At 38.8% G+C, this 14372-nt stretch overlaps 1 protein-coding gene across 1 annotated transcript; it reads right to left on the reverse strand.

Moving 5' to 3' along the window:
* Window positions 1-5606: 5606 nt before the first annotated feature.
* On the reverse strand, window positions 5607-12158 carry tent5ba (terminal nucleotidyltransferase 5ba). The gene is made up of 2 exons (XM_032559458.1): window positions 11633-12158; window positions 5607-7186 (listed from the first exon to the last, which is right to left on the reverse strand). Exons 1-2 carry the CDS (start codon window positions 11780-11782, stop codon window positions 6158-6160), a joined length of 1179 nt encoding a protein of 392 aa, XP_032415349.1. The 5' UTR covers window positions 11783-12158; the 3' UTR covers window positions 5607-6157.
* Window positions 12159-14372: the final 2214 nt, after the last annotated feature.

The raw sequence follows: 14372 nt of genomic DNA on the forward strand, positions 1-14372 counted from the left end.
CCTCAACGCTTCACCCCAGCAACACACACACACACACTCGCGCAAAACACATTTGGGTAAAGCCTCGCTGTCAGCCTGCTCCAATCACCCTCAGTCTTTAGAGCAGACATGTGTTTCCGCTCTGCACCCTCAGGATGATGTCACATCCACAGTCATGTGCTCCCAGAGTCCTGCTTAATTTAAAACATCATTACATCCTGACTCAGGCGAGCGTGATCAGGATCACAGGGAGTGTTCAAAGTTTGACTTGGACCAGCTCAACCAACCACATATCTTGGATGAGTGGAACTTTTTACTCTTTTGGATGATTTGATATTTTTCCTGGTCAGAGAGAAATGTTAAAGGCAAACCAGGGCAGATTCTGTTGTGGCTAAAATCTAAAGTGTCTAAATTACTGTTCAGATTTCACACAACCGCAGGAAACTTCATATTCATGCAAGTCTAAATTAAACATCTCAGACTTCTCAGACTGCTATTGCTGGCTATAATTTCCATTTCTGTCATCTGGATGAGGCAGTTTTTTCAGAAACCACAGCGAGCCATCATTAAACACTGCTGCTCCCAAGACTGGAGGTGTATCGTCTCTCCTGGTTGTACAAGAAAGAAAATAAAAACTGCTGGATTCATAACAGATTGGAGCAATTCTCAGAAATTCTTTGATTTCTTTCCATTATTATGTCGCCAGAAAAAAAAAACACATCTTATTGGATTTTAATTGGTTATGACTGAGTAGCCAAGCCACAAGAGAAGCAGGTGTGTGGGCAATAGTCAAATAAAACTTCTTTAACTAATTATTTAAGCGGATTTGCAGAAATCACACCCTAAAATACAAAAAAAAAAAAAACCACACAGTGAAACATATGGCTTATTGTAGTGTTTAAAGGTCTGCAGAGGCTGTTGTGGTCAATCATAGCTACATTTGCTTTCCTTCTAGGCTATTTACAGTTTTACTAAATTCTTTCATATTCATAAAATTGAATGTGACAAACCTAAATGTCCCGTGCTGTTTTAACAGTTTCTGGTGTTTATAGCAAGGCTCAAAAGAGCTTTTTACAATAAATATAAGACGGCTGAGTCACAGGGAGGACAGTTATACAAATACGTGTTTTAGCCTTGTTACTCTGTGGCTGACATCAACCAGCATTTCAGGGATTGAAGTATTTATGCACAACATTGGTAGGAAAATCCAGAACAAGGACAAAAATTAAAGGACGAAGTCTCACTTCGTCCTGAAGAGTAGCAGAAGTCTTAACCTTTTCTTTATAAAAAGTCCTCTTCAGCTGAAGGTTTTCATCATTAACACTGTTTGGTCTGATGAGTAAAGACGAGGGAAAGCCTTGAAATAAATTCTGCTTTTATTGCATCAATTCACTTCAAGCTGAAGTGGAAAAAACAATATATCTTTTATCTGGGTACATTTATCGAGCTGGCAACTAAATTTGTACATTGTTATTGATATTGAAGCAGTTTTCAATCATTTCAAATAACATTTTTGTTGCTGTTTGCACAGTTTTTCTTTACTTGTAAATTTTTTTGTAGTTTTTAAATTTTTACATTTTTTTACATTTTGCAAATTTCTTGAATTGAATGTCACTTTTAATAATTGCACAGTATTTTCGGTAACACTTTATTTCAAAGGGTGTTCATGAGACAGATATGACACTGTCATAAATATGACATAGCACCCGATAAGAACATGAAGAAGTCTTCATTAATGTTTATAACTGCTGTCATGAAGTATAATTAGGAAAATAATGATAATTTCAATGCAAAGTTGCTTGAAAAGGTGCATTAAAAGTCAATTTAAACTGCCAACTTTGCCTTAAAGCGTCGATATTCACCAGTCATAAACATTCATAAAAACTCCTTCATGTTCTTAACAGGTGTTATGTCATGTTTGATAGTGTCATATCAGTCTTATGCACACCCCATCAAATAAAGTGTTACATATTTTCTTATGCTGTAAATTTGCCATTACTGTACATTTATCATTAGTTTTGTTTTTATATTTTTATTTTTGTGACATGTCTGTCACTTTGCTACTGGTACGCCTGGATCTCCCCACAGAGGGACAATACAGGTTATTGTCTATTATGAGGATAATCTTATCCTCATTTGATCAAAGCTCAAGGGTCAGCGGTATCTAGTAAACCTTCATAAACCAACATCTGGTTGGCATGTAAACAGCATCTAGTCACTGTTTAGGAGACAGTCTGAGTCCAAGATCTCTTTCTTTGTTGTTGTTGATTAGTGGTGTGAATTCCTTCCCATCTCATTGTTCATGGTGGCAAGGTACATTTAGATCTTCACTAAGTTTTGTTTGTTGAAATTCCAGTTTTTGAATTGCTTTAACTTACTGTCTTATTTGTACATATGAGTGGCTTATATGTACTGAAGAGAACTATGTTCTCTTGTGTTCCTTATCTAAAAGAGTGGCTAAATAAAATAAGCATCTGCGTTATGTCATACTTATTTATACCCCATGGATCATCAGCTCCATTTATTTTAGAGGAATTTAGTCCCCGAGACAAAACTAATGATTACAAAGTGTGGTATTTTTCCCTTGAAAGAATAAACCTACTCAATCTTAGGGTTTATTTTTCTGCATTTTCATATTCAGGAATTTTACATATCTTTATCAGGTGTGCCGTATTGGCATTTAGTTGCTTTAGACTTGAATATGGGAGGATCTTCTTTTTTGTTTTCTCAAGCATCAAAGTGCATATTAAAACATCATTAGCAACAGTTTTGCCTCACAATTGACTCAAATTCCTAAAAGGATGATTTAATGACTGCCAGCAAGCACTCCAAAGGTGGTGGCTGTACATTATTAAAAGGCTTATGCACACACCTGTGAAAAGGGACTTTCCAGCCCTTTTTCCAACTTAATCTGACCTTGCGTGCAACAGAGTATCACAAAAGTAAAAGAATTTCACAGTCGTACATTCGAAGGCTTACTGTACTTTACTTTGGCACTGGGACGGTTCATCTAGGGCACTGATGCTGTGACCAGGACCAATACCCTGCATTTAACAGATTTAGTCTGGGATCTGACTATGCATATATATAGCCTTCAATAACACCGCATTTTCAATTCTGCCTTTCAACATCAGTATGGTGGATTCAGCACGATCAGAGTCTGAATGTGTGTGTGAGAGGAGGGGATGTCACATATGGAAAAACATGCTGTTCTTTGCTCTCAGATTTCAGAGTAGATGTAATTATTGGTCAAAATATGAGCAGCGCAACCGTGCAGCGATCTAAATTCTGCCGACGAGATGTGTCACTCCCAGTTTGTCTGTCTTAAAAAAACTTCTTCTTATTTTGACTAAGACAAAATGACAGGGATATAGGTAGTCTCGGTCAAGCAAACAGGGCCGGGTTACCAGTGGTAACATGGATTGAGAACAAGCCAGCCTTTGTTAAAAAGGTTTGCTATCACAGAGGAGAGAGAAGCCATTGTGCTTTAGAAAAGCCTCCTTATAGTTCATGTCCTCAGATTGTAATGGATCCTCAGCTCCAGTTTAACAAACGCAACTCACTCCGCATATCGGTCGATGGTTTTCAATGGGCCGGGTTTGTGGAAATGAACCAACTTGTTGCCACTACGACAAACAGGAACCCATTCATCAGGACGGTACAGAACAAACAAATAAAGATGGAGTTATACAAGTCTCTGGTTTAAAGTCGAGACTTCTCACATTTAATGAAAAGAGGCATTTATTAAGGTCAAATGACAAGTAGGCATGGATCAGAATGAGATTCCCACAGCATGAAAAATACTATGGGAACACTATGGTTACCTGATAATTAAGAAAAAACTCCATTAAAAATATAGAAATGCGAGAATAAAACTAAAAAAAAAGGTTTTTGCTAAAGATGTAGAAAAAAGAAGTTATACTTTTTTCTCCTCTGATGTTTATATAGAGTAAAATTAGGATGTCAAGATGATATGAGCTAGCTAAATTGCAGGCAAGTATGTTGCTCTTTAATTTAGTTTTACATTCAAAACTTAACTTTCTTGGCAACGCAGATTAGCCAGACCAGGAGGCTAAAGCTAACAGCAAATCAAAAAGAGGGGCAAGACAAAGCAGGCTTCTTCCATCCTAAAACAACTTAATTCTCAAAACATCACAGTGGCTAATTCAATACCTATTTAATGCACAATCAAACCACAAATACCTTTGGACAGAGTTTTTACTTATGCAGAAGTTGATGGCTATTTGCACAAGCGGATGTTTGAGGCAGTGTGCTACCAATTATCTTCCTGTCTAAAAGAACCTCGATGCAAAGTGAAAATAGAAAATAAAAAACGAGGCAATGACATAAAGTACTAAACCAGGACTCTTTAGCCTTTGGCTCTGAAATTGCATATGGCTCTTCATAAGAACAAGAAGAATTACTTTATTCATCCCAGCATGGAAATTATTTCGCAGTTACAGCACACGACAGGAGCTGCGTCTGCAGGCAGCCAGCTGAGCTGGCAGGACATGCGGCAAAGGTCGTCGGGACCGGGAGTCGAACCCACGACGTCCACGGGTCTAAGGCCTCCAAATGTGGGGCGTGCTAACCCCGTGCGCCACCACAGCACGCCCCCTAACCTTTGTCCAAAGTGATTTTGAGCTAAGTCTTGTGGTGAATAGAAGAGACGTTAGCTTTTTTATATTTTTATCTGTTTTAATGCTGTATCTAAAGTTTCACAACAGCATGACACTAATGATTTCAGAAATCTTTTCTTTTTTCTTGGCTAAGACACAAATTAGACAATTTATTTTCCTTATTTATAAATACGGTACATGTCATTTGAGAAAATGGTTTTATTTTCTTGAATAAAGCTTTATTTTAACCTCAGTACAATTAAATGTTATTTGATCAGAGAGAGAACAACAGTGGCTCTTTAGATAGCATAAGTTGGTGACCTTTGGTTTAAGTTGGCACAATGATCTTGCATTTTACTTCCCATTACTTCTATGCCAGGCAATAGTTTAAAGACTAAAAGATGCTGCTCACATGAACTACTTGTCAGTTTTAAGACTTCTGTGTTTTGAGGAGGTAAAAGTCGAATTTGGTTTTGGTTTCTCTCAGACTAGCTGGTATCTTCATTCTTCAGGACCAATTAATCAGGACTTATGATATTTATTTACTAGTTATCTGTTGGAGATAATAACTCCCTTTTAACAAAACCCTACTTCAAAAATACTGAATTATCTCTTTATTAAGAGATTTGTGGAGTTATTTTAACCTCCATGTTATGACTTGATGTTTTTCACAAACTCTTTTTCTTTAAAGTAAAGGAAAAGCATAGAGATCCTCTTTCAGCCAGCAGAGCGGCAACAGGTGGGGGAGGGACTGTGTGCAGTTAAAAAAAAAAACTTTCACTTCAGCAGTTTTTCTCTGACATGTCCACAAAGGGACTTTAAACAATGGGATAACTACAAGAAAAAGATTTTTTGTGTGTGTGTGTGTGTGTGTAAAAAACCTTGGTATGCCTTAATATATGTAAGGTGACTTCATTGAGAATGGTGAAGTAACTCAGATGACAAACTGTAAACTAATTACGACCATAAACCCACCAAACATAAAATGACCACAATGCAAAAAAAGAATTTGGGTTTTCCTTTTTTTTATTCTCACAAAAATTAATGCTTATGTTTCTGAAAAGAGACAGAATCTAGAAAACACTGAATTCACAGTTGTCACTTTACAAATGTTTTCAAACATTTTGTGGTTCTTTTTAGGCACTAGGAATTAAAGCATCGCTTAATTCAGAACAAAAAAATACATCTTTGGTCCAGTAAGTAATTGCTTTTTTTCTTTCTTTTTTTTTTTTCAAAAATGTAAGAAAATAACATCAGCATCAATGTTTCATTCCATCAAAACACGTATTTCTGAAGCATATAAAGACTTGTTTTCTTTGTATATTTAAATATGATATTAAAGCTACATCTCAGAAATGACCAGCAATCTTACAGATGTTTTTGCATCTGAAAAAACAAAAACAGACAAAAGAAAAAAACGTGAGGAGAAATTATTTGTCAGCTCAATCAGACATCCAGCAGTACAGGATTGTTTGAATCAAGTCACATTTGGCAAACCAAGATTTCGTTTCCCTGTTCCTTTGACGCCTTTGACGCGGTGATGATAGAGACAAAGGGGCTCAGCTACAGGGCAGCCATGTCTGATACGAATTACTGCAGTGCGTGATCTGCGGCGCTTGCACATGTGCAATGTAATAATTGCTGAAGTTGATGTCCTGCACGTAAGGTGCCGGCTGGTAGTAACACGTGACGTTTGTCACAGTCGGGATGGCGTTCTGTTCGGCGAGGACCTTCAGCGCCAGCATGGAGATGAGGCTGAGCGTCTGACGCCGCTCGTGGCTCATTAGACACACTGTGCTCTCGTTCACAACGTGGTGCAGAGTCATCAGGCACTCGTAGCGTTTGTGCTCCATGCCGGCGAAGTGGTTCTGCAGGTAGGCCTCCAGCTTCCTCTGCTGCTCGCCTATGTCGGGAAAGTCAATAAAAAAGCGGGAGCACATGTAGCGCTGCATCTGCTTCATGTCTGCTTCGGAGGAGGGCGTGAAGCCCCTCACCAGCAGGTGGCAGTACTTCAGCAAGCCACCGCCCCTGATTTCCTCGGGGCTTCGCGTCGCTATGGTCCTCTGACACAGATGGTCCATAGCTTCCTGGAAGTCGCCGTACACGCTCTCCCCGATCACGGTGGGGTGAAAGCTCTCCGACATGGGGGTCTCCGAGCACCGGTCAAACAGAAGCAGAGAGTCCAGACAAATCTGGAAGGAGTCCACGCTGAATTCAAACTGCCGCCTCAAAGAGTCCACAAACTTAAGCTCCACGTTCTTGCCCGTGTTGTTGGACAGCGAGATAAGGCTCCAGCGGTCTGTGTCGTTGCAGACTTTTACCAGTTTTTGCACATAAACCTCCTTGAGGGTCAACGCCGTGATGCGCTCTTTAGAGACCCCGACCGGTAAGAAGTCCAACAGGCAGTCCAGGACGACGTCTTTCACCAGCCGGAAGGCCTGGTCATCCTTTAGCGACACCCCGAAGATCAGGTCGAGGTCCTTGTAGCCAAGGCCGTTTTCCTGATGGAGCACGTGGCTGGCCGCTGAGCCGTTCAACCTCACGTCCTTCACACACACTCCTCTCTCCTCGAGCCTCGCTCGCACCACCTGGACAAAAACAACACACGATCAGTGACCTTTACCAAATATATCATTCATTTAAAAAAGAAAAAAAAAATTACTTAAAGAAAACAAAGCATTTAGGCCATGTGAGATGTGCTTTGTTTAAGCTGCAGGACAGTGAGAGAGAGCAAGACTTTCATCAGATAACAGGAAGGCTAAACGGAGTACAGTAAAGTTGCGCTGTTTCATTCTGTTTCACCTTTAACCTCTGACTTATGGAAGATGGTGAAAATGTTGGCAGCTTTTTTGAAAATCTCAGAGTTAAAGGAAGAAGCTGAATTCTCTATAAATACACCCGAAGACGTCTGTTTTCGTAGTGGTTGATACACTAATCCTTAATATAATGCTGAATTCTGTAACTGTTCTTTGGTCTTTTTATTAAGAGGAAAACCATCTCACAGATGTATTTGACTTAATATCAAGAATTAATGACTGCTCAAAAAGAGCTAAAAAAACCAATGTTCTTATCTTCTTTTTGAAGAGAAACCAGAATCAGATAAAATTGTTTTTGGCTGGCTGAAGATTCAGAAGAATCAATAATCTGAAATTGTCCACAAAATTCTGATTAGTGCATCTCTGGAGGAACATAAATTAAACTAGGACTGCGCAGTTAACATAATAATTGTATTCAGTCACATTTAGAAACATAAATGAGGCATTTATTAATTTCTTCAGGAAACACTAGTCATTTCAGTTTTTTTAGTTTAGAATCATTAAATCAACATTATCTTTATTATCAGAGGAGAACTAATTACTAACATAAAACTGTTATGCCAACCTCAAAACAGTTTTTCAGTTTATTGAAATGTAAACCACAACTCTAAGTGCATTCTTGCAGCTGGCTTATGAGGTAAAAGATAGAAAGGGCAATAAAGTCAATACATCTTATCAAAATTATATAACAGCATAATACAGAAGGCTCTCTCCGATGACATCACGATCCCTCTGCTCTGGAAGATGGTCAACAATTTATGAGACTTCAGTATCAGATACGGTCATATTTCTGGAGAATCATCAATGAATTGGCCACAGATATTAACCAGAAAACTGTATCTTGACTGGCTTAGTTTGGCAGGCCTAATGCTGAAAAAGCAGATTTTTACCCTCTCGTGTTAATTAAATCTATCAAAACTAGCAACTTACACTATTTTTGGTCTATGGATTCATCACAGGTTTTGCTTTAAATTTTATTTTAAAAATGTATTAAACTCAAAGTGAATTAGAGATGGATTCAAAACTACAAATTATCTCCAGAATCCTTTTTCATTTGCATTAAAAAAAAAAAAAAAGAAAAAACTTTTTGGAATCGGCAGGTCCAAAGAAAACCAGAAATCGTCATCAGCCAGCCAGGAGCAGCTTGATCAGTGAATCTCTATCGACCAAAACCTGAAGGAATATCAAGTGAAACTCCACTACAGTTGTTTAGCAAGCATCTCATAAGACTTGTTTAAGTAACCTCTCAGCAACCTAGAGGAAATCAATAGATTGGGAAGGCAAGATCAATACCCCTGCTCACAAAAGTCCACCTCATTACCCTCAACCTCAGTCTGAATCAAACTGAAGTGCTGCAAAGAAAAACAGCAACGTAGGGATGGAAAGTCTCCAGGGCTACATCCACCCGGGTCAAACTGCCTTATCAAAGTTACACAGATAAGATTTATAATCCTAACCTGCCACCAAAAGGGAGCATCGGGACACGCTCTGGTCATCCTGCAGTTTGTTCTGAGCAGAAGCAACTGAGAGTCAACCAACATCGCTGCTTTAAAAACAGCAATAAGGATGCATTCAGATTATGGGCTTAAACTGCAATAATCTAGTTTAGGTTTCAAATTAAAAGGCATCAGCTTCCGTTCTGCGTCGGTAGGAAGGATCAGAGGTTTATCTTGTTGCTTGTACTAACACCCCATGCATCACTGACTGGACATGTCGGACTGCGGTTCTGCTGGGCAAACAACTGCTGCAAAACCATGAAGAAATAAACACCTGCAGCACAAATTAGCTACTGCACGCTCACACGCAATCCTCAATCCCCCACAGCACTGGCCTGTCAGATTAGCGTGTGTTAACGCTCTCTCCCATGGTGATCAGATGACATGATGGCTCTATTTTTACATACTGGGTCAGCCTAGAGACAAACACTTTTTAAAGAAGGGGCAACCCCACTGGTGGTATAAGGAGTAAGACAAAAATTGCGACAGCAGCAATTTGCCAGTGAGATGCTTACAGTCTTTCAGCCATAAAGCAGAAGGAACTGGGTCCAAACTCCAGTCAGAGGCAATGAAAAAGTGTTTTCTTTTTCTCTTTTTCAGCGCTTCAAGCTCTAATCGCGTCCAAGAGATCCTGCAGTTAGCAACTCACCTCTCAGAGATGCTTGGATGCAGATATGTGATTAACCCTCCAAAAAAGTTCAAGTAGAGGTATCAACCTCGTGGCTAAAATTTAGAAAACTCCAGGGCTCAAACTCTCTAGTTCAAAAAAAAAAAAGAAAAACGTGTGAAAGTGAAGTGGATTTGTGTTACAAAACCTGAAACGTCCAGTGAATGGAATCGGTCAGTCTATTCTTTGGTCGATTCTAACAAGCGGGAGCCAAGTCACATAATTGGAAAAAAATTATATATTTTTTTCTTACTTATCAAGTGTTCAAAAAGTAAGAAATTCTATATTTTTTGTCATTAAACATACTCATCAATTGTTTGTGAGCGTAGTAAAAAATCAGATCGAGATGAAGAACTTTTGTTTTGATAGATGGGAACATAATTTTCTGTTGGATTCAATTACAAATTAAGTATTTTGTTATGATATTTAGTTCTCATAGGATAAAAAAGATGAACACTACTACTAATAATATAATAATATTTAATCCCCAACCTAATATGATATTGATCAAATCATATTAGGTTGCTATGCTGTTTGAACTCATTTTCCACTCTTTTGTTCAGTTGGGTGACGCCTTGAGTGCAGAATTTATGGATGCTCTCATTATACCAATTTTTATATAAGAATGCAGAAATATACATGTATTTTTGTGAGGCTCTTGGCCTGAGGCATCTTGAGTGTATTGGTTTTCGACACCAGGATAATGAACAACTTAATGACATGTTGCAGAGATAATTCAGCCATTTCAGATATGTTGGAAAATGTGGAAGACAAGGGCTCTTGTTTTACAAGTCAGAGATAAACTTCTGAGTTTAGGGATTGGAATGGATCAATTCTGCCTTTGAACAATAATCAACAGGTGAAATACTGAAAAACAAAACTTGTCTCGACTTGAATATATGCCTGCTAATGATCAGAAACACGTGCTGTGAAGCATGAATGACTGAAAATTTGCCAGACAAAATAAACTTGGAAAAAGAAAACAAAAAGTCAGAGACTGTATTTAGAAACAAAAGTTTAAAATAGGGAGAAAATGCAGATTTATGATGGTGAAGTTGATATTATAGCAGTGCCACTGCAGTGGGACAAAGGTCCATGCATCCATTCATGTCGTTCCCTGTTATGTCAGAGGAACTGGAGCAGCACATCATCATGACTGATAAAACACACACCGAAACCAGTCATCAGCGTTCAGTCTCCGTTTAAATTAATCTATGCAGCAGACGGTAGATTCGAGAAAGAAAGAAGAAAAAAAAAACTAAATTATACAGGGATTTCACAAATCCAGAGCAAACACAGGAGTCCCCACACTTGGAAATCAAACCCCCCATTTAAGCCTCCCCGCGTTCTTCAATGGACCATTCATCTTTCCACAACCACAGGCACGGACCTCTGGGCTTCACAAAGTTCTTGGGCTCATCTTGAATATATCAGAGTGCAAAATGAGATGGAAAAATCAAGGGGGTATCCTGTAACAACCACCCGTTCATTTTGAAATTCTAGCTCTGCAGTTTCTTTTCCAGCTAAACGCAAACCTAAGTACCAGGGGAGGCGAAACAGGATCTGACCACACTGTTCTAAATCATATACGCCAAACAAATGACACTTACAGAGAGAATATGTAAATACTGGCTCCATCAATTTAATACATTTATTGAGGATTTCACTCATGCTCATGGAATAAAGTTAATTAATCTCTATTAAATTAAATTAACTTAAATTGAGAATGATATTGAGATGAAAAAGAGTTTTTTAAAAAAAGAGAGAAAGAGAAAATTAAGTTCTGGGTGTGTCTAAGAGTGATAAAAGACCACCAGGGGTCGTTGAGGACTTTCAAAGGGAATAACTAAGTTACAATAAATTATTCATTTACATTTGAAGCTCCAGCCAAATATATTGAGTTTGCAGGCTTAATAATAGATTATATGTTGGGTTTTTTTTAGTGGGCTAAATTAGTTGTTTGTAAACTTAACTAAACAGATCTTCACATTGCCTGTGTTAGAAATTTAAAAAAAAAAATGTAAAAAGAGAGTTGGGAGTGTCGGATTGCCATACCTGGACGATCTGACGGGGTTGCACGGACAGAGTGGGGAAGTTTCCTCGGCCGTGGATGGGGACAGCCTCCCCAAGGATCGAGTCCAAACGCTGCACCTGATCCCACGACAACACACAGAACCTCCGAGTCTGATCCAAAGCTCCAGACATTTCAGTCCCAATTTTTTTCCCCCCCGACTTAAATGAAAAACAAACAAAAACAAAAAATGGGTGGAAAATAAAAATAAAAAATAAAAATAAACAATTAACAACCAGAGAATCTTCTTCCAAAATCACCGAGATCACCGCGTATTCCTCTCGGGGTCAGCGGCTGGAACAGGTCTGGCTCAAAACTGGAGGCGGTGGGGAGAAAGAAAGTTTTAGGGTTGACAGAGATCAGCAGCTTCCTTCTGCCCTGTGTGCCGCTGAAATCCGGTCAGTGTGCAAAGCGCCGATTCATAAGGAAGGTCCTGGAGGCTTAGAGAGCCTCCTTTATTAGCATGGGCCGCAGTGATTGGCTGCTGCGTTTGGTCATTGATTATGGACGTCCTGCATGCAGGGAACACCCTCCATCTGACGCTCGGTGGCAGCTTTCTGCTCCTCCTCCTCTGCTATGCAGCAGTTGCATCCTGGCACAGTTTTCCCCTGCGATCATCAGGAATCCCGAGGAACATTACCTCGGGCTCAGACTACAGCTGAGCCCGAGTCTGACTGAGTCTATTAAAAAAAAAAAAAGTAAGAACTGGGAAAAGACTGCAGCTGCTCGGAGCAGAGGCAGCCCAAAGTTATTTGAGGCCCTGAGCAAGTTTTAGGGGGGGGGGGGGGGGCTTTCACACGCTCCATGATGAAACATTTTTGCATTCTGTGATTTGAAAAGAACTTGCTTTACGGCTAATTAGTGACTCAAATTCATTATTTAATTTATATACTGAGTGAAGCGCGAACGGTTAATAATTTACTTGCTGTAGACAGGTTTGTGTTGTTTCTCCTTCTTTCTGCATCTCAAGTACAATGAAAGAAAATAACATTTTAAAAGTTTGTTTAAATTATTGCCAGAAAGTGAAGCCTAATGAGCAACAGCTCACAAAACCCTGGAGAGAAAAAACAAAAACATTGTCGCTTAGTAAAAAATGTATAAAAAAAAATAAAGATGATTTTATTTTAAGATTAACCCCAGATGTTTGGGCTGTCAAGTAATAGGACTTTTTATGTTGAATGATATGGAAATCCAACAGAATCAGAATCACAATAAAATCTGTGATTATATATATATTTTTACTTCTCTACTCATGAACAGTTACAGTATGCATGAAATGCTCTTAAAACTCAAACACAAGCAGCTGACATCATTTTGGCCTTAAGCTGTGCCTCTGTTAACAGAACATTCAACTTTGAAGTCATTTGCGAGTATGATGTACAACCGCTGCTGTCGTGGGAGAATTGACGTCAGGATGGGACCTTCTGCAGCCACAAATCTAATGATGCCTCATGCCGACCCTGCGGCAAATACAAACTCTACTTCTGCTTATGATAAGGGCTGGACAGAAGCCACGTTAAAGAGATCATTTGGGATTTTTGGAAATGAGGTTCTTTTAAAAATATATATATAAAACTTAGAAGCAGTTTGTATATTTTTAAATCCAGATCAAGTTGGTCGAAGATGCTGAAGAAAACAGTGAATAAGAGAAGGTCAAAAGCAAACATCTACTGTCTTGAAAGTGCTTGAAAAGTCGAGTAGTTTATAGAGATGCTGTTATATTTTGTATAGGACGGTCATTTACGGAGAAGCCAAAAATGATTAACAAAAGAACTGGAGGATTTGAGTTTCCCACGCAAATAATGATCAGCTTTTGTTTGAATAACTGCTTAATGAATGGTTCAAGGTTTAATAAAACACTGTTAAATTTTTGAGATTGGTCTGGTCTTACCTAACTTTGGTACAGTTACTTTTAGCTTCACTTTTTCATGCCAAATAGTCTGAATGGATCTGGATTTTACTCCACACTGAAAGAATCCGGCAGTTTTTACATTAAGATATGTCCTAAACTCAGATTTGTGTCCAACTAAAATCCACAGAATGAGCCGAAGAGCGCTGCTGGCGAGAGGCTTGTTTGCATTTCCCTCCTTCACCCATTTATTAAAAATGAAAAGTAATGGATGAATGAATACGTCTTTTTTGTTTCAATGTTCTTTCTTATCTGTCATGAGGCTCAGCGTACATCTCGTTTGGGGAGATTTGCATGTCTTTATTGTCATTTGAGTATTTTAGTTCATTAATATTTTTCATATTGTATCCTTTTCATGACTTTTTTTTTGTGACATTAGAGCGATGGTAGATGGAAAAGAGGGCAGAGAAAATCAGCACACGAAGAGTTAATGGACCAGGCCCGAAATTGAAGCTGTGGTGAGAGCTGACAGACTCAGAACATGATGCGTCCTTGATTAAGCTCACTTTAAACCTTCTTGTAGCCAGTTTATCTCATTGGCTGTATGGCACATAGCAGATGAAAAACGTCTTCAGATGTTCTGTTTATAGCATGTTGGTTAAAATCCACCTGAAGCCTAAAACTGACTCCACCAAACACGTGGAAATCAGTCGTCGCAATTTTTTTTAAAGTCGATAACCCGCGGGGGAGTATTTGTCCTGTAAAAATGTGCTGTTAGCTTAACAGGTACAGTAGAAACCTGTGACCTTTTAGACTTTGCTGTGTCCATTCATCAAACCAAACTTCAGCACAAACGCTTGCTAATTTTATTTGCT

Source organism: Xiphophorus hellerii, chromosome 3 (assembly GCF_003331165.1).
Source record: "Xiphophorus hellerii strain 12219 chromosome 3, Xiphophorus_hellerii-4.1, whole genome shotgun sequence".
NCBI classification, from domain to species: domain Eukaryota; kingdom Metazoa; phylum Chordata; class Actinopteri; order Cyprinodontiformes; family Poeciliidae; genus Xiphophorus; species Xiphophorus hellerii.